Source organism: Lepisosteus oculatus, chromosome 4 (assembly GCF_040954835.1).
Source record: "Lepisosteus oculatus isolate fLepOcu1 chromosome 4, fLepOcu1.hap2, whole genome shotgun sequence".
NCBI lineage: Eukaryota > Metazoa > Chordata > Actinopteri > Semionotiformes > Lepisosteidae > Lepisosteus > Lepisosteus oculatus.
Window position 1 is genome coordinate 52,648,890 of NC_090699.1, and position 21,369 is coordinate 52,670,258.

The following is a 21,369-nucleotide window of genomic DNA, read 5'->3' on the forward strand; positions in this document are numbered from 1 at the left end:
CATTTGTCTTGTTTCCTTTTCTAGAGTCAGGAAAATTATTTGTGAGCAAGTTTGTAAAAATACATTTTTCTTAGAAGCAAACTCGGTTCACTCTGGTGGTAAATACCAGTGGGTCACTGTGCAACATACAGTTTACAGTAAGTTGAATAATTGAGATGATTGAAATGTCTTGAATTGGAAGAGGAGGTTATATACCAAGGTTAGTATCACTACCCTTACAAAAAGTGCTATTTCTATGTTATGCATTCCAGTATATGACCAAGTCTTTTTACTACATAATTCTTTTGCCACTCAAACTGTTGCCCAAAAATAACAAGCAGGTCTGTGTCATCATCATTTGTCACTCTTTGCTATTTTACTAAATAATGATCCCTGGAGTTTTACTTTAGATATTTCACAATCTGTTTCTCATCATCTCGAATTTGAGATCGTATAGGTGGAGCTGGAATGTACCCCCATAACTCATCTAACAGGGTGGCATTTTTAAAATGTCAGCACAGCCTGGGATAAACATCTGTTCTTGCATTAAGGAAACTGTCAAATTCTGAGTTTCCAGAGCTAAGCACTAACTTAAAAAATGTAAAAAAAAAGAAATGACTTTTCTTGACATTTATTGCAGATTGGGAACTTGTTTTTCAGAGCTAAGCAATGTACTTCTCTAAAACTTGTACACATGGCACAAACATTTTTGCTTTGGAGTAGTGTTTTTAGGGTATCTATGTTGTTTCTCAAATTATACAGTATACTGTAGCTTGAAATGTTATTTTTATAATAACTCATGAATTGGTGAGATTAATTTATTGACGAGCTCTATAATTGACAACCTGTTGTTGTGGATGGCCTGGGATTTGATTGTTTAAGACCATTGGTTACTGGCTGTAAAGCTTTTTTTTCCTTCCAGTATGCATGTCTTTATCTTACATCTATTTCTTTTAATTTCTGACATGGCTCGGTTGCAGCCAAAACAGAATGCGTTTTGGAAGCAGGCTGCAGCTTTGTGGATGTGATGTGACTTTTGGGGGTTATCATGCACTCTAAGGAGAGAAAATAGTTGTCCCAGTTTCTTCATGATGAACCTGGTGACTTAACATAATGATTAAAAAATTTAATCTGAACAGCATATACAGTAGGAAGGTGGATTCATGTGACAGTGTCTTTTGAGTGGTGTCCTTGTCACATGCTAAGGAGCTTTGCAGTCACTTGATTGATGGCTTGGACTTGTGTGGATGACAATATACAGAACTCCAAACCATAGCCTAGGACTAAGACCTGCCAGACAGGTTCTTCTTTCTAAAATCATCCACGATCATGGATGATCAGAGTTGTTCCTTGCAGCTATATGATTCTTTTCAGATAAGCTTTCCACCTTTCAGATATGATGTTGTTGTCAGAGATGAGTCATTGGATGTGTGCTGTTATAATTTGAGGTCAGCATTTCTTTGGTAGGTGGCAGACAGGTGATGCAATTCTAAGGTAAGTTACAGAATTCTAATGTACAGTAACTTATACCAGGATTCTATGGTGATACTGTATAAATATGTACTGTATAAACTGTGAGTCATTTAAGCATCTGGGAGGGCATCATAAATATTCTCTGCATTTTTCTGGCTAATTCCTCATGAGGCAACATTAATTTCTTTAACCAGAAATGTGGAAGGTTGACAAACTGATTCAACACTTTCCCCAGTTGCGTATTGCATGAGAGCTTTCTTCAGGTCAGATGTTGTGAACTCATGTCACGAGAAACTATTTGCTTTTCTTTCTGTTTGGGAAGCCAGTTGTTTGCGGTGTACTCCATGATGCCTAGCCTCCTCTTTCACAAAACAAGTTGTTGTGTCATGACATTTTTAGTGTGCTTATGCTTCATTTTGATCTTTCAAGACATTTTCTTCCCTGATCTTCTATAGGCTGCTGAGGTCACTCTGCATCGATTCAGTGTGAAAGATGTTTGTTCTATCATGGAGTCAAGGATGCACATTTATGATTTATGAGTTGTCTTTTTTGATGGTTGTCATTCGTAGATAATAAAAAGACTATTAGATACAGTATCTCTCTAGTAGTTTAACAGACTCCTGGCAATTTGCATACTGTAATATTTGTGCAAACAAACTGAATATATTTCTTTTGTACTTATAATTTTTTTCATAGCTCACCATGCTGAGGCTTGGGTTCTGAGAATATCAGACAAATACAGCAGGTGCTACTCTCTAAATGCAGAGTTGCACTCTTTATTGAACAGAAAAAAAAGAAATTGGCTGAACAGGAACATGAACAGGCAGGTTACAGAGACAGCAAGCACTACAGACGGTTATCTCATAGACGCCCCAGTGCTGTGAAAGGCATTTCTATTTATGCCCCCCGGGTTGGGTGTTGTAATTGTGATGTGTGTGCTCTTATGCTGGCAGACGTTTGCAAGGTAACACTCAAAAGACATGTCCTGGGGTCCTTTATTTCCCTGAAGAAGCTATCCTTTTTATTAAATAGTCATTATATAAATCTCCCAACCCTGGGGTTTTTGTGTCCCACATATAACACAGGATCGCAAAGGAAAGAAGGCCATTCCATCCTTCTAGTTTGTTTGTAAGTAACTAATTCAGCACAGCCACATGGCTGAGTAGCTTGTTTCAGATTCCTGCAACCCTTTGTAAAAAAGGTACTTCCTCTTCACAGTTATAAATGCACTTCCCCATAGGTTCCAGTGGGTTAACTCCATCAGTGCATTTAATTTGAACGCTAGAATCAGAACCCCACCATGTCCTCTGCTCAAGACTAAACCAGTTAAGCTCCTCATTCTTCTCTATGTAAGGCATGACTTCAGTTTAGTTTACGGTGATCTTCTCTGGATTTTTTTTTTGTAATGTGGTGACCACAATTCTGTACAGTATTCTGAATGAGGTCTTCTTAGAACACTGGAACATTTTAACATAAAATCCATTGATATACATTTCATACGTTTAACTCGACATCCTATTATTGTTTTCATTTTGTATTGAAAAATGAAGTGTCGGCATAAATCTAAGACTTTTCCCTCAGAAACTTTAAAAGAGCTTTGTATTACCCTTTTTATATTTGAAGCCTAGTTTTGCTCTCTATTTTGCTATACTGCCTGGTGTTTGCCCAGTCTTTAATTCTGTTTAAGATTTTTTAATAAACAATTTTATTAATATTTTTTAATTTACTTTGCAGCATTAACAGTGTCTGCTATTCCTCCTATCTTAGTATCATCGATGAACTTGACTGCTTTACTGGTTATACCAGAATTTATCTCATGGTCCATAACTTAATACTATTAATTTCCTTAAAAGTTGAGAGAATACCATATAGATTTTTGTCTATAAGCTTGTATTAGCTGTAATATTTATGTATTTTCCACGACAAAGCATTTAATTTAGAACTTCATCAATTCTTCTTAGAATTTTTCCATTACATTTTCTAACCCTTGAGACACTTTTCACCATCTATAGTCTTTCTAATGCTAGAGTATTTCCTAGTACTAGATCACTAGTTTTGCTTTGACTTTGTTACTCATAATATAAATGTGTACAATGTTTCAAGCAAAATATGTTTAAACTGTTGCCATTCATTCTGTAATGATTTCATATTTATCTTATTGTATTCAACTTCCCTTAAATACAGTATAATTTCTTCATAGTAGTCTGCTTGCCTAATTTATTTTTACAAACCAGTATCAAAATATACTTTCAAACATAACATACAGGTACAAAATGCACAAAAAGACATCATCAGCATCATCAGCATCGGGCAAATGTGGGTAAAACCGCAAACTCCAGGATTATACTATGTGTGTATTTGTCAAAGTGTAGGGCAAAACTGCAGACCAATTGACTGCAAATTTCAACCTAGGGCACATGGAGGGAGTTTTAACAAAAACAGACTTCTGAGAACTCCTCTAAGTGGGATACAGAAAACTAAAGCCTGCTGTAACAAATAAACTGTATACTGCAGAAAGCAATGGGAGAGATTGTGTTGGTGCCATATACAATAATAAACTCTGACATTAATGCTGACAATGTAGTGTGGGTGCATGAAAAGTTTTGCACCGGAAATACTTAAATTCTTTAAAATACTTGTGAAACATTTATTTCACAAACTTTATTATATTTATTTAATTTACTTCGAAATTAAAGTTTGTGTTACCATTACTTACCATTGATTATGGATGTCCATTTTTGTTGATGCATGCTATCTCCTTCAAATTGTCTTCTGATTGAAACAACTGCACAATGGAAGAGCAAATACAGCCAAAGCTATGTTAGAATGAAAGTGATGAACATGAGTAATAAAGTTGATAAGTGATGCTAAGACACATTTTGAAGTGTCACAAAAAGGCTTCTAATGTGTTATCTTCAGTCTTTAAAGATTTTAAAGTAGACACTGTCAAACACTAAACAATGGTATGAGATCAAGGTGTATTACTCAGAAAGACAGTATCCACACTCCTGAAAATATGTCGTTGGTAACAGGATGTCATTTATGTAATTAATGCTGACAATGTAGAGAACAAAAATCAAAGGAAAATAATATATATTATGAGTCTAAATAACCCACAAATAATTATTTTCCTAGATCCAATTGCCTGAAGCTATCTAGTGCATATACAGTACTGTAGACAACGTGTTTCAAGAACGAAGGGATATTAACATTGTAACTTGTGTGATATAAAAAATCTAGAACTATGCCCAAACAACTATAAAAAGAACTACATGGCAATGGTATTGTTGATTGGATTAGAAGCACATATAAGCCACATTGTTTGTCATGGGTCAGAGTACGGATCAGAGGTCAAGCTGTGTTTTCAAACTTTCTTGCCCCTGTGGCTCCTAGCTCTGCACTCAAAAAGTTTCCCCTGCATTTTCTATTTTCACAATGAAACTGCAAGAAGTTTGGGGCTGTGCATTTATTATAGAGTCTTGGGTTATAAAATTAAAGTACACACTTCATAACCTGAATACTGTTGTTAATCAAAGATAAGGATAATGCCATTACAACTTAGTGGAATTAAAAATAGAATAAAACTATCCTCTAAGCGAAAACAAAGATTTATGTAAATGTGATTTTACACTTCTGCTTGTTAAACTGTTGTGCAGTGTGGATATTGTTTCCAGCAATTGTTCAAGATTTTCATCATGTGTAAATAGTATATAATACAATGAAAAAAATATTTTTTTGCTTGTTTGTTCTCATGTCGACTTTGTGCTAACATATTTTCCTGAAGTATTTTGACTCAACAGACATACTTTTTTATAAAACTCGACAGGAATACTTTGTTAGTACATACAGACATAAAAAGTATCATATTTTGTTCAGATACCTCTGAACAAAGTTATCTGTGTGCTTATACAAACGATAAACGGAGTCAATAAAAATATTTTACCATTATAATCCAGCATATTTAATTTTATTTTTTATGAAAAATCCTTTCACTAAACCTTTTTTGCACGAATAAAATATCATTATTCTTCTGTTGTGGTTGCCAGGCTGAAGCCCTAGATCTGACATTGTTTTCCCTGAGTATCAATTTGGTGGAAGTTAGTAGTGCCTCACACTGAGGCCTTAAGAATGAATTACTGAGAAATCTGGACAATAGGGCTTTGTACCTCAAAAACAGTGAAGTCATAGTTTCCCAGGCTTTTTTCCCTGAGACGACTAGCAATGAAGGGAGAAGGAGGTGGACTTCACTGACGTTTTGTTGCAAACAAAAGAGAAAAACTTTTCCGAGTGTCTCAAAGGGCATCGTGAGGCCTCCATTGAGCTTTTAGAGTTCACTACAGCTAGATTTTGTCACAGGTGAATTTAGGGGGATAATACCACATGTTATTAAGCACAAACTAAATATAAGGTTACACAAGACTTTAGAGTTATGTGAATGTTCTAGATGACATAATGCTGAAGACAGACTTACTTTACATGCACATGGCAAGACAAATGCTTCCAGAATTCAGTAAGCTCAAAATCTTTTTAGACAAGACAGCTACAATGTGTTACCAGGGGTTTTGTCCTTTTATTATACAAATTCTCTTTCAGTGTCTGCACTAAAATTGCACATCTTTCCTGAACAGACATAACCACATCCAGTAATATTAATTTAATTAGAAAAAATGTATGGAGATAATAATTGGTTGGTAAAGTTTGCAAGTAGCACCTGTTTATTTTGAGTAATACAGTATACTGGACTGCAAAAATATGAGTCTGGTTAATGCTTTGTAATATTACCCCTCATTTTATGTGAGGAAGCAACATTCCTATTCGATGTGTAGATGAAATCAATAGGATTACAGCTCATTCACTGACCCAAGATCTGGATGAGTGAGCTTTAAGAGTTATTGCTTGAGGAAAGCCTGTCCTTTGTCAATAGTGTTCTGGTGCCCCTTTAACTTTTCTGAGAAGATCATTGACACAGACAGTCAGATGTCCCTCAGTCTAAACAAGTTTTTACTATCTTCGATCTAAAATTAAAGAAAACAAAAGAAAACAAAAATTAAAGAAAACAATCAAGGTCTCATAACTATGTTACTTAATGTTTATGAGTGAAGCATATTGAGAATTACCCTCCAAATCCTTCGTTTCTTAAAATATATTGGTTGGATTTTTTAAATCCAGAAACTTTGCTGTGAAGGGGTAAGAATAAGAAAGTGTGGGACAGATAAAAGAAGACGTAAATTAGAATGAGAACTTACAATAAGGTATTTTGGATATAATTTCTGACTCAGTGTAAGACATTTTTCGGTTAAATTAAAGATGATTAATAAAATCACTGATTTAAACCTAATCTTAATTCATTTTCTTTCATATTAAACATTTATTTATTACATGACTTTAAACAAATCCATTCTCTTAGCTTTAAATGCAGTCTCCAAAAAAGGATAGAAAGTGTTACCTTTAAAATGGGTGTAAATGACTCAATGACACATGTGAATTGGCAAAGATGACAAAACTAAGTAGTTCAGACAGTGCCAAGAGTCAGTATGATTTCTGGAGGGTGTCCTTTTCTCAATTCCATCATTTCCTCTCCTCAGGCAGAAGTTCATCATCCATAAAATATCTTGAGACAGCATTGTGTTCTAAAGGAGCTGTTAAGCCTATTTTTATATTCAGTGTTATTCAGTATCTCTGGGAAACTAGAAAACACGAAGAAAGGCACTTCAGAAAGGCAGATTAATGTGAAAAAAACATACTAAAGAATCAAGGTTTCAAATCCAATGTACAGCACATCACTTATAGCACCACTTTCATTAAAATTTGATTCATTCTTTAATTTCAGTCTATGTACAGTACCATGCATACTCAAAACATATTTTTACTTAAGAAAGGTCTGAAGTAATTGTTCAAAAGAATGGCTCCAACCCAGAGAGGCTATGGGCATTGTAATTTGCAGTAATGCATTAAAGTTACCCATCATCAGTTTATTTTCATCACATGAAAAGCAATGAATGCAGAATAACAGTAAAACAGTTAGAATTCAAGGCTATGCACTTACAGTACTGTATGTCAAAGATTAAAACATATCTTTTTAGATATGAAAATCAGAAAAAGGAAGTGCATTTATTTGAATTGATTTCCTAGTCTTAATTTACATCTGTTTTTACATTTATTAATCAAACTCTGATAAAATATAACATGTGACACACCCTTTTTCTTTTATCTAGTAAATGATGTGGTTTTGGGAGTGAATACACACCTTTCCTAAATCATAAAAGAATTACATTAGTCATGTCATTGGGTCACTGATATAACCCAGCTGCTGGATAACTCTTCCTCTTTTCATTCCTGTTAGACTTCTGTAGAGGGTGGAGTTGAAAGAAATTGAGAGCAAACACAGATTGAAGAAATGCTTCAATATGTTTCAGTGATTCAACTCATCTCCCTCTATTCCTCAACTGACAAAGGAAAAACCAACATGAAACATGGAGTACCTATATAGCTCCCATAACATTGTAATTGAATATTTAGCTTTTACAGTACTTCCTTTATTCTTTTTGAAACAAACATTCTTTCATTTTTTCTCCTGCAATGTCTGGTATTTGCATGTACTATAGTCTATAACATAAAGAGAATCCATGAATCTGATTTGGACTTACAACTTGAATATTATTTGTTTTAAATTTTTCTCAAACCTCTTGACTATTTCTTCTAAACAACTGTATCTTAAAGGGTTAAGAACTACCTTAATGTGAATTTAACACAGGCCTCAGACAATCATCCTGTCGTAGTAAATTTCACATTACACCACTTTGCACAATTTCACATTGTATTTATCATTCTGTTTGGCATTAATTTTCCTAGAAAGAGCATTAGTAAAAGTAACTCGAAGGGTGTGGTACATTTTTCAGTTAATAACTCACTGTGTACTGTATGTCACAGATATACTGTAAGGATGGCTTGCTCATTTCTTAAGGCAGGAGAACATTTCAATTTCTGAAAACTAACATATATATTTACAGGTTTTAGAGGATAACTCTCCAGATTTAAGAAAATCTAAAAAAAACATATTTTTATAACTTCAAACACTACACTGGACACATAGAGTGCATTTTCTCTACTTCACAATGTTGAATTTGGGCCCTATATACAGTATGAGGAGATAGCATTAAGAGCATTATCAATTCACTGCAAGAGTTTTCTACCTTTGTTAATATAGGTATGTTCCTTTTAGAAGGGGAGGGTATTTACCTTTAATATGCACTGACAATTTTTTTTTATTGTTTTTTTACCTATAAACAGTATTGGGAAAAGTAGACAATTACAAGTTACATGTATACATGATGATCGGTTTAAATTAATAAGACATTCAGGGATTTGTTCAGGGAAATTTGTTTTAAAATGTATGTATTAATTTGCATGATAAAGCAATGCCTCCCTCAAGTAACCTCTAATTGTAATGCTTTATACTGTACATATCTTGCCCAACACAATCTGTAAATAATTGTAGCTATCATAAATCTGTGAAGTGTATCTATCAGCAGGGATATCCTTTTTTTCCCCTTTAGTTTTTCTAACCACATTTGCTCAAACATGTTCCTTGTTGACATGGTCATGTTATGGCTAGCATCACTACCAGAAAGAACAATAAATAAAGCCACCCAGGATTCTGGGTGAACATGAACAGTGATTCTGGGATTTCTTGTCAAGGTGTTTTGTTTTAATGTTTGTAATGGTTTCACTGTTCATATCTGCCTAGGACAATATTATATTTTTGCCTTAGAAATGTTCCTGCAAAAGAACAATGCCACCCCGATGACTTTTCTTGATTTTTTATATATTTAGCTTGGCTTTGTTAATGTTGCTTTTGCATCATTTCTTCTGTTCCAGCCATTCCAAATTAACATTCTTAGGCAGTCGAGCATTATAATAAGACTAAATGCATCCTTATAAATAATATAAATACTAAATGAATTGAGTCCGGACAAAACACTAATCTTAGAGTGTGTGGATTGGGTTTGGATTTTAGAACTCTATACTGGCAGCTGATTTAAAGTTTTAGTCTCTGCTGCACTTGGAAATCTGCTTGATGGAAAATAGATACATTTATGCTGTGCACACAGACCTTAAAATTCACATCTGAGTTCCTGGAGGGCTGATCAGTCACAATGTGTGTACAATCTCCAGACTTGTTAATGCAAATGTTCAGATGAGCACAGGCAGATGATTTTTTTTTCTTGCTTAGTTACTTTAAGCAAACATTACATCTGCTTCCAGGGATGCAGAGGGGGCCACTGTCATGGAAGTAATGTGTATTAGCATTACCGGAGTGGTTAGGTTGCTATGGTAACTATATGGAGAATGTTTACTGTGCTCTTAAAGAGCATAATTCCACTGGAGAATTCTTACTGACCAATAGTTTTTAATGTATCTAGACTTAACTGAATAATATTGTTTACAGTTTCAAAAATCACAGTTTTTTCTCTATGTTTCTTTTTCTTCTTCTTTTTCACAGCCTTAGTCCCAGACTGTCCTGGGGTCAGCTGCTTTGGTTGCTCCTCTCCACTTGTCTCTGTCGAGCACATCTTACTCACTGACTTCACATACCTCCATATATTTTCTCACACAATCTATCCATCTCTTTCTAGGCCTGCCTCTTCTTCTGTTACCTTCCACCTCAAATTCCATTACCCTCTTTGTTACTTCCTCAACGTCCCTCGTCATGATATGTCCATACCACCGTAACCTCGCCTCTCGCATCTTCTCAACCACATCCACCACCCCACATTGTCTGCGGATTTCTTCATTTCTGATCTTATCCTTCATTGAAATCTGTAGAATCCATCTCAACATCCTTATTTCAGTTCTTCTCATCAGGTTCTCTTCCCTCTTTCCAACTGCCAAGCATTCAGCTCCATATAGTAGTACAGGTCTAATCACAGTCTTGTACATTTTGCACTTTAACTTTCTAGGAATTTTCCTGTCACAGATTATTCCAGTTATTTCTCTCTACTCGTTCCATCCAGCTTTCACTCTTTGTTTTACTGCCTCCAGTGTTTCTCCTCCCTTTACCAGTTTTGATCCAAGGTATTTAAAGCCATCAACTTGTTGGCTTTATGTACAGTATGTTTTATGTTTTATGCATAAACATATAGTTTTTTCTCTATGTTTATACATTACAAATTACAGTAGGTATTTACCGTATATCTGTATGATGAACTTACTGTACCTAGCACTTTTCAACAAATTCAATAAGCCCCAAAGTTACCACTGAGATTGCACTTGATTTGCTCTTAAAACAGACACATAATGGTTTGCTGAAGATCATCACTGTTGAGATTTAATTCCTTTAAATAATAATATAGTTATATATACTTTTAATCATTCCTTGATAATGAGGTCTAAAAAATTAATAAAACTAATGAAAATCTAAAACTCCAAAAACATCATACCTTAAGATAGTAAATTAGATGACAAGTAGGAAATTCCTTTTTTTTTATTTAGTTCAACATCACTACAGCTAGTATATACACTTTAGAATGGTATGGACACCTTTCTGTGAAATTCTCTTTTCATCACTTAGATCTTTGAAGCTACATTACTTGGACAAAATATTAGGAGCTCTCATCTAGCCTATGGAACATGCACCTTAATCCTGAAAAATGAAGGTCACCCTGCTAGGGGAATGGGATAAAATAGTGTGGCAAGCTTTTGTTGTTTGTAGAGGACCAAATGATATTCTGTAATATTCCCTACGTTTTGGTCCTTGAGTGAACATTACACATGCTGGCAGGAGGAAGGTCAGAGTAGTTTGGATCTATCATCTTTAATCCCTAGACAGACATTGGAAAGTGAGCTTCATTTGAGGAGCACTTTTTCAGGCCTATAAGTAAAGACCTGCAGGAGCAGCTTTTAAAAAAATGTCTGTCTCAGCCAGGGTGCTGAAGCTGTAGTTTTGGATATTGCTCTCTGCTGACTTCTTGCAGTTTGCAGTTCAAGTTTTTTTTTACAAATACATGAAAAAAAATAGTCTCTGCAGGGCAAAGGTGTTTTACAGAGAGTTCTGGAATACAGCGATTGTGTCATCAAGCTCTGCATAGCAGACATTTTCTTTTTTAATATTTCTCCCCTTCAACAAAAGGTGTTTTTGGCTGAACAGCAATACACACAATTCAAATCAAATGTAACATTTTTCTGAACCGTAATTATTAACACTGTGGTACTTGTAAAAATTAACACTCTAGTAATTTATAAGATTAAACCATAACTTTCACTACTGCTATGTAGTGTACGGTGCCACCAACTGAACAATTGAAAACAAAATCTCTTTATTATGGATAGATGACTTGTTGTTTGCCAAAGGATGCAACTTACAGAACAGGATGAAACAATAGTCCCACCTCACTGGGCTTGAAAAACAGGTCATGTAATGACTTTCTTAAGATGCCTCCATCTTGAATGTCACACAGTATCTCAAAGACATTTCATACTCCTGTTGACAGAGTTCTGTCATTAACACCTCTTTCTTCCTGCTAGCCTTTTAAATACAATTGCATTGTTCCAAGTCTTTTTTTAATGTATAACCCCAATGAACTCTTGATGTGAAAATTGATGTACAGACCTCATACTGTACACAAGCTTTTTTTATTACTTTTTGCTTGCAGGCTGGAATTAAGACTCAGCATCAATATAATGCTTTTAGAGTCGTTCCAAACAGAATTACATGTGAACAAAGTGAGAAATGGAAGTCTGAAATAACTCAATGTAGCATTAAGCTTGCTGTGACTCGGATAATTTGATTTTTCTTTGGGTTCTAACCCTTCACAATAAAGGAAATTAATAGATACAAAAAATAAGAGTTACAGTTACTATGCTTTGATTATTAGTGACTATTATGTTCTGTGCTTATGAATGAAAAATCTTAAGACACATCTTAATATTGTCAAATAAAATGTTCTTGCCTAAACGGGTCATTAGATTTGAGCCTAGTAACCAGACCGCACTCAACCCAAAGTCTTGATGATTTCTGCATTAGTTACAAGAAGGTTTTTAGATAACACCAACATAAATTCCTCAATACTTTTCATGTATTAAAGTAACAATACACGCACTAACCGTCCAATACACGGCATCTCTTTAGGATTTTTTTTCTCTTATATTCACGCTGAATAATGATTGAATGAAAAAAGGGCAGAACTGCTCTCATCTATTAACTCTTTACAAAATGGAAGTTATTGTTCTTTATTTATTCTGTGCTTTTCACCTTTCAACATTTTTCACTTGAATTATATATTTTAGAAATAGTTTTTTTCTATATTGCAGAGCATATCCTTGTTCCCCTGAGACTACAATGACTCTGTGATCACAAAAATAAAAAATAGAGGAGAAAAAAAGATGGGAGGAGTCTGGTGACGTCTGCTTCAATTCACCCTGCAGCAAAAAATCTTCTGTGTGCACAGACTTATTCAAATGAAGCAAGGCGATTGTTTTGCGCACTTACACAGTTCGTTTGAGTCTGTACTTCAAGAAAATGAACCAATAATGGAAGGACATATAAAACTGGATTTTTCGCAACCCGACTCTGTTTTGGGTTGATATAATCCACACGGCTTTCTCCCGGTTTGCAGTTAAGGTTTTTGGATGTCACGTTTATCACAAGAAAGGAGGAGTCGTTGTTTTTTTCATTGTAGCTTGGTGGTGCTTTACGTTTGAGAATACAGACTGTTAAAATCTTCAACACAGGTGAGCAGTTGTGAACGTCTTTAAAGTTTTCACTTGAAGCACCCTGTTTTGCAAACAAGAGTCTGTCTTTCGAGGGGTGCAGAACACAGCAAGGTTTTGCGCTTCTCGGGGGTGTTAACTGAAAACAGGACAATCTCAATACTGTGAAGCTGAATTTTTCCAACTGAAGTCGACCGAGCCAGGACATCGTAGGGCATCGTATGCTTCATACTTCCAGAACCATGTCTTCTCAAAACAAATTCAAGAAGGACAAGGAGATCACAACGGAATACGAAACACAAGTGAAAGGTCGGTATTTTTCTAAAACATTATTTGACGGACATAGTAATTCTCATGTTGTATCTTTGCATTGCAACTTTCCCATTCACTGTTTGTTTATTATTTCAATATTAAAATTGGACTCTAGTGTCATTCCCTTTCTGGAAAGCCTAATAAAAAAAACTTGCCGGTGGATATGAAACGCACATCTGCCGTTGGTGTGACTTTGCGCTGCATTGCAGCGGAGAGCAGTAAAACAAGGTTGGCTAGAGAGTCATTCCTATTGAGACACGTCCTTGTATCATTTTGACAGTTTCATGTTATCTGAAAGGTTGAATATTTTGGTCGATGGGCCTCCTTCATGTATTCTGTGTCTTGATTTATGTTGACACTGCCATTGGGTTACAAGGTGAATATCGCTCGTGATCTTGCGTAATATTTTTAGGCAGTTGTTACTGTATATTCCAGGTTGTATTAGATAACTGGCTTTAAATCACTTCTTGAATAACTATATTATCGTGCATGTCATATGATAGACTAAGCATTTCTCTTTGAGGTCGTTCTGGATGTACATCTAAAAGAATACCATCACGTTGACCATTATTAACAGTAGTAACAATCCTTCATAATATTAATAATTAACAGTCATAATAAAGTGGCAGACATGCCCCCTCAAGTAGTGTGACGCATGCATGAGTCAGTACGTGTTTAAATTCATATTTCACAACTGGGTTTTAGGGTACTCTACGAAGTCATGGTAAATTTGGGAGTTATTTTTTCCCCTCGTATCTACTTCCGTGGAAGTGTGCTGAATGTTCGTGTTTTTCTATCATCTCCGTGAATAGCATCTCGCGGCTTTGTTGCTGGGTAGACTGATGCTTGAAATGCCGGTCCATTTCTGCGCGAGGCTCCGAAAGCAGCCAGATGGGTGGAATTGGAGGGGGAGCTCCTTCAATTGTTTGCCTTTGTTTACGCTTTAAAGCCTTTGTAGTGGCTTTCGAGAAAGGCGGAATGAAATAGAAACTAAATACCCCCCCCACCACCACCCACCCTTACACACACACACACAAACGAGTGTTAGACTAGTGGAAACGTCTTTGCACACACATAAACTCCATTGTGAAAACAACAGCATGAACAATCTTGGAACATTGACTGAAATGTACAGTAACATCTGGGATACTGGTGGTATATTGAACCACTTGGCTGATGCACCGGGCAAAGCCTTTCTAAGCATAAATGGAGAATTGCTTTTAAAATACAGATAAGGTTTAGAATATCTCACAATTGATTCCCTGATAGTGAACAGTTCTCAAAGCTGTGTTCACTTGACAATAAAGACTGCAATAAGAACTGTGTTCCATTAAGTTTAAGGGAAGGACTAGAGAGGAGAGAGTTTGTGGGTAAGAACACTTTTGAACACTGATTTCAGTAACTCATTCCAATAGAAACTCATTCCAATTACAGACTCGACTGGTATGGCATATTCAAAAGAAAGGAAAAGATAATCCAGGCCGAGCTAGAGTAATCTGTAGTCTCCTATAGTCACTTATAAAACCCACAGGACAGCATTCTTCTCGAAAGCAGGTGTCTGTCAGGAAGTCACAGACCGCTATAGAAGCCTAGCACCAGCGAGGACATCTATCACCATTGAGATTGAGAACACCATTCACTCTTGCTTTACTGCTGTCAGTGGCAGTCGACTCATGAGAAATGACAACCATGCGTAATGGGCATTGTGCACCCTAAGGGTTATTACACAGCTCGGCCTATCAACTACAGCAGTTGTCAGGTTTGGCCACGGATCTGTTATTGCGGTACCATGCACAAGGAGCCTTAGAATGTTAATTAAAGTTGTGCATATAAAAAACAAAGGACTTTAGAAGACTTCATCATTCCTTTAATAAACAGAAGTCCGGATATTTTATTTTTTCTGTATACTGTACCAAGTATATAAGTGAAAATTTTTGCTTGCAACAATTTAGACAGCATGGGCACTTATTTCTCCTAAATTTAAAAAACGAGGAACAATTTCACAACATGGTGTGCAGATGGGCAGAAATCGGAAATTATAAACAGCTTTGGAAAGTAAGCTGTTTGAGTATGTTGCCATACTTCATAGTTAGCATACTTCATACAGCTTCATACTTCTGTTTTTTAAGCAGTGATACTTGTGGTTAAAATGATTGTATTAAACATATTTCACTGTTTTTATATGTAAATAGTAGTATTTTGTCTCCCACTTCACGTAAGGAGTTAATGCAGCGATTGATTTTGAAGTGACCTTGAAAGATGCTTGTCACAGCTGTAAAAAAAAAAATCATGTTCATTTTCACTTTGTTGTATTTCAGATTAGTGCTGATATGCAACATATATGAAAGATAAAGTCATAGGTTGTATAATTTGTCTTCATTATCTAATTATCATTGCAAGGCTTCACCTACTGTATATTCTTTAGTATCTGGCTACATGTTTTGATGTATCATGCATGTTTAAAAACAATAGGCTAATTGTTTTCTCCAGGAGGACGATAAGCAGTTTATGCATCATAACAGAAGTGGGTCTTCCTATGTTTTATCAGCATTATCTGGAAGACCCATGTTGCTGTGCATCTGTTTGAAGCAGTAGTGTTTTTTATTGCAAGTGTCCCTAGAGACAGCTAACACAGAAATGGTCCCAAATCTTTTTAACCTGCTCAGCCATGAGATAGGTCCATACAGAAACTGTTTCAGAGCTCGGCAAGGTCCAGAGAACCAAAGTCTCAACTGTTTTGTTTGATTCATTCAAGTTTCATATTTTCTACTGGGAAAAAAAGCCTGAAATAATCAGTAAAGGAAGGTAGAAAGAGAAAGAAAGATGTCATAGGTTTTTATTTTCTGTGTGATAATATTATTGTAAAATGACAATATTATTTTAGTTTTTCACAAGCTGTGACAAACAATAACCTTTGGCTGTGCCCATGGATAATTTTTAATGAAAATTATTTACAATTAACCAAAAGTGGTTAAATGTAGGAGAGTGTGTTGTATGTTTAGAAAATGTGGCTGTCTTTAATGAGGTTAATAAGGCTGCATTCATATTGTTTCCACTGAAGTATAGCTAGGTTAAAGTCAATGACAAACGAGATTTTTTTGTAGTTATGTGGGTTGCAAGTGTTCAGTGTATGATTTCTGTGGTCCTTAGCTGGCAGAATGGGATCTGTGATCACTCAGTGCAAGAATTCCAGTTTACCATCTGGGGAAAAGTTGATGTAATAATTACCAAGTGTCCAAAGGACTTTCCATAAATGAGAAGAATATGGAAAGAATATGGCATCCTGGCAGACTGCAGAAGAATGAAGAACAATGCACTTGCATAGTACATGGATCTTGTCAGATCTCGGAGGCTCAGCCAAGGTCTTTCCAGTCATTTTTGGGATTGGAGAGCTCTGGGGAATGCCAGGTGGGTCTTGTGCTTGTGGACCAGTAGGTGGTGCTTTTTCCTCTGTATTAGATTTTCAAAAGTGATGACCCAATATGGTGAACAGAGACACGGATAACGGAGATAATGCCCAATGGATATTTAACCAAGTTCCCTACTTCATGGCCTCTAAATATTCCGTGAAAATGTTTGTAAGAGGAGGGTTGTTAACTCCAGTGTCTTGACTAATTTCTGCCCTGAACTTGTGTAGTCTGACCTCCATAATCTCTCTTCTTAATTGAGTTGGTGAAGTAATTTCTAATTTCTCCATTTGCTCTGCTGTGTGGTGGGGTTTCTGGTGAAAAATAATGTTGTGCGATTTCACATAAGTGAGTGTTATACGTCCGTGACAGATGAAGTGAGTTCCTTCCTAAAGATTAGCACTTTTTATACCAAAGTGCCGTTATAAATGCAAGAAATTTAAATTCTTATTTATTGAAATATTTTAATAATAATAATAATAATAATAATAATAATAATAATAATAATAATAATATAAAACTGAAATGTTTTACTGCCTTTATTAAGTCCAATATGGTTTTATAAAAGAATACATGTTTAAATTAATTCTAACATAAAATGCTATGTGTAGTATGGTCAACTTTACCTTTGTTTTGTTTTGTTTATTAGTATTAAAATTGGGTTTTAAAATATATTTCAAATAGTAAATGGAGGCAAAAGACAGTATTGGCATTAGGTTTGATTAGCTGCTGTAGGAAGTTCTCTAGCCCAGCATGTATTAAAAAAACACCTTTTTAATTTCCTGTGCTGTACTTGAGCCAGATTATTTGTTTTTTTAACTTATAACAATTTTTAAATTAACTTTTCAGTCAGGAAGTAGGTGCAGTTATCTGCAGGCACTCCAATATCATTCTGAGTTACTGTGCTTATCACAGCATCACAGCAGTAATAGTAAAGTAACTCTTGCTAGTCTTTTGTTAATACTGTATATCTTGCTATGCAGTATGTATTGCTATTGAATTAAAGAATGCATTTGTTTTCAAAACCTGCAAAAAGCAAGCAAAATATATCCACCATCAGGTTATGCTGTGTGCTGTATTGTTTTGCTTTGAAAAACATTTTATTTTGTATAGGAGGTTGGAAAGTAAACAGACCTATTTATCCTTGACTTTAAAATGCCTTTTTAAGTGAGGAAATTAAACAGCATATTTGGTAAATATTTATCTTCTGAATAAAATAGTTTTTCTGACAGCTTGTGTTACCACTTGACTTCTTCCATGGCATGCTCAGATCTCTTGAAAAATGAATTGATTTATTCATTGATCAAATTATATTTTCTTTTCTTTTAAATGCAGCACTGTGAGGATTTGAAAAGCATAGCAGCAAGGATTGATACTTACAATTTTTTTTCAAATGTGTTACTTCAAATAGATTGAGCTTAAAATGTGGTATTGTAGATAGGGAGAGACATTGGAGCTGGCTTTGTGGTGCAGTGCTAAGCATAGCTGCCTTGCAGCACTGGGGTCCTGGGTTCAATACCTGAGGAGCTATCTGTAGGTTTTTACGTTCTCCCCTTGTTTGCATGGGTTTCTCCCAGGTGCTTCAGTTTCCTCCCACAGTCCAAAGACTAGGCCTATTGGCTTCTGAGAGAACCTGAACTGTGATGGACTGGCATCCCATCCAGAGTGTGCTCTGTCTTGTGTCCTGTGCTTTCTTGGATAGGCTCTGGCTCCTCTGCGACCTTGAATTGGAGAATTTGGTTTGAAGGTTAATGTTTTGGGTTATTTCTAGAGTCTGAGTTGTTTCCAGTGATATAAGGCAGATATGCTTAGAATCTGCAAGAGTTTTGCCAGAATGAAATGACAAGTCTAATGTAGAAGCATTCCAAGGTCATTTTCAGGATTGATGACAACTATTTCAAAAATTATTTTGTATGTTTAATTAAATAAAATTATTATCATTATTAAATAAAATTGTAAACTGAATTTGAATAAAAGACCGGAGACTAGGGTAGTAACCTACAAATTGGAATAAATTGAAAAAAATATCAGCTCCAGATTCAAATGGCAATTTTAAGACCTATACTGTAAGTTGTTTTTGTGATGATATATATAGATGTGCTATAACGTGCTATAGATGCATTACAAGTGATGTTTGTTATACAATGAAATACTGTTAAAAATAGCTTCATCTGTCTTCACAGTATGTCTATGAGGCATGCTTTTAAACATGATTAATGGGATTACAGTGCATTTAAATATCATGTAGTTTAACAACAGGGGAAATGTTCATTCAAAGGTCATAGTACTTAGTATAGAAATCATTCTTGAATATTTTAGTTAGCACTGTACCATTCATCACCAGCTGGTAGCCCCCAATTAAACACTGACAATCTATTAAGGTGCAGGTTTTTTTCAGTTAAATGATCACAAAAATGCCTGTTGATACCTGCTTTCTTAATATAGCATCTGAGTGGCTAATATCAAGGGTCAGCTTGTTTTAGCACACTGAGGAACATCTTTTCCTACTTAGAATTACAATTACACTTTGAAATTAATTTAGGAAAAGTGAAAACAGCAATGCCAAAAATAGAAGTCATTACTTGTAGATTTATTTAATGTATCTACCCTTGTTCAGTGACTACAGTGCAGCATTACTGCAGAGGTACCAGTTGCTGTTTACGGAAAGCATTTAGTCTCTGACTCTTAAAACTGAGCATTAAGCTCATTACAGTTACTTTGTGTAATAGGTAAAGCTTGTCTGCTTTAGTGGGCATGTGTTTGCTACCACACTGTTTTGCTGACTAAAAGTCCTTTTGTGCATCCAAGCATCAATTATGCTGTTTGCATAAAGTGCAGCTAGGGGTTCAGTGAAGTTATTTAATAAAACAGACCACTTGGTAAGCAGTCTTGACCTTTACAGTAAGAATGAAAAAAGATTAATGTCTCTGTGAGAGGAACCTGTTTTTCTCGTAAGGCTTCTGCAAACAAAAAGCACGGTGTCTTTGAATTAACAGACACTGTCTGGTTTCATTAGCATTATAACAATGCATCATTTTGAAACCTGAAGTATGCCATTCAGTATGAATCTGCTATTTGATGTGAAAGGATCCCACGGGGATAAAAGAAAGTTAAAATGACTTATCTGTGCATATGCAAGGGGCCACATCAACACTAAGGCAGCATCCTTCTGAAGTGCTTTTTGCTATTTTACACACAAGGTTAGTGTGATTGAGGGTTCTCAAACAATTGGGGAATGAGGAAATAGAATCAGGAGTATGTTTGAACGCGTCCAGAAATGAGTGCTGTTTCATTTTTAACATCCTTCTGCTGTCTCTCTTATTTTTGTTTTGTGGGAGGTGTTGTAAAACTGACAGGTTGGACAGGTAGGTCTCCATATAAGCTGAATGGGATGGGTGCAAGAAAGCTGCCTGGAATGTAAAAACAAGACAGTGTGAGGATTTATTCAACTGATTGTGAACTACAGCTTATATGTTTTTTTCTAGAAAATTGCACTTATTTTTCACCATTGTGCAAACATGAAGACGATAACGCACGTGTTGATATACATTTCTGTGCATCGTTGCTAAAATATGACTAAAAGCATTAAATTGACTGAACTGTACTGGATAATGCAGGCAACCACTCACATGATAGATTGATTCTCAGTCAAATTTGAGCATAGCAGGGAGTCCTGTGCTCATACAAACCTCTTCTGACATAGAACCCATGAACATGCAGATGCATAAAATCAATGCAGTGTTCTGAAGCAACACTAATTTATTTTAATGATAGAATGGTGCATTGCCTCTGACTGAATATTTTTCACATTTTCATCAACTACGCTAAAGCAGTCCACACAGGGTTACAGCGATAACAGTACAATATGTAAGTGAAAAACAGAAAAAACGCATGTACAGAATAACTTGATATATATTTGTGCACTATTGTTTAAAATATTCTAAAACACATTTTGGATATTTAAAAAAAGCAAAGCAACACTACTGTTGTAGTCAAATTAACTCATCCTTTTATTGATGCCTTTGATTCCTGAGAATTGGTTTAATAAAGAAAAACAAACAAAGCCAGGTAGTTACAGAATTACTGGTTAGTATATAAATAGACCACTGCACATATACTGTAGGATCTTTCACAATAGCTGCCTTAAAGCCTCTGCCTTACACTGTTTCCAAATGAATGGATTTAATTTAAAGTCTCTGATTTCTCACAGGAGAACAAATCAGCTTCTTGGTTAATTAAACCAGTTCAGCCATTTTCTTTTCCCCCCACTTCTTACACAGCAAATAAACAATTGCTCATCTCATTCATAAAATGTACTTCTGTGGATTTGCCCATCTGTATTGATTTGGTGGTCTTGGGTGGTGTCAGTGAGAATGTACTTTTTAGTCACTAAAGGGCTTCTACAGAAAGAGAGCTCTAAACTGCTGAAGAAGACTGCGTAGATAGAGGTATTAACCAGGCCATGTCACCTGCTTGGAGTACTAGAGCA

General features: G+C 35.5%; 1 protein-coding gene across 2 annotated transcripts in view; it reads left to right on the forward strand.

Moving 5' to 3' along the window:
• The first annotated feature begins 12,873 nt into the window (after window positions 1-12,873).
• Window positions 12,874-21,369, forward strand: part of srgap3 (SLIT-ROBO Rho GTPase activating protein 3) — a 101,378-nt gene continuing 92,882 nt past the window's right edge. For both annotated transcript variants that reach the window (XM_015347226.2, XM_015347227.2), the window contains exon 1: window positions 12,874-13,470. In XM_015347226.2, the coding sequence (XP_015202712.1) occupies window positions 13,383-13,470 (88 nt within the window). In that variant the 5' untranslated portion in view covers window positions 12,874-13,382. The remainder of the gene's footprint in view (window positions 13,471-21,369) is intronic.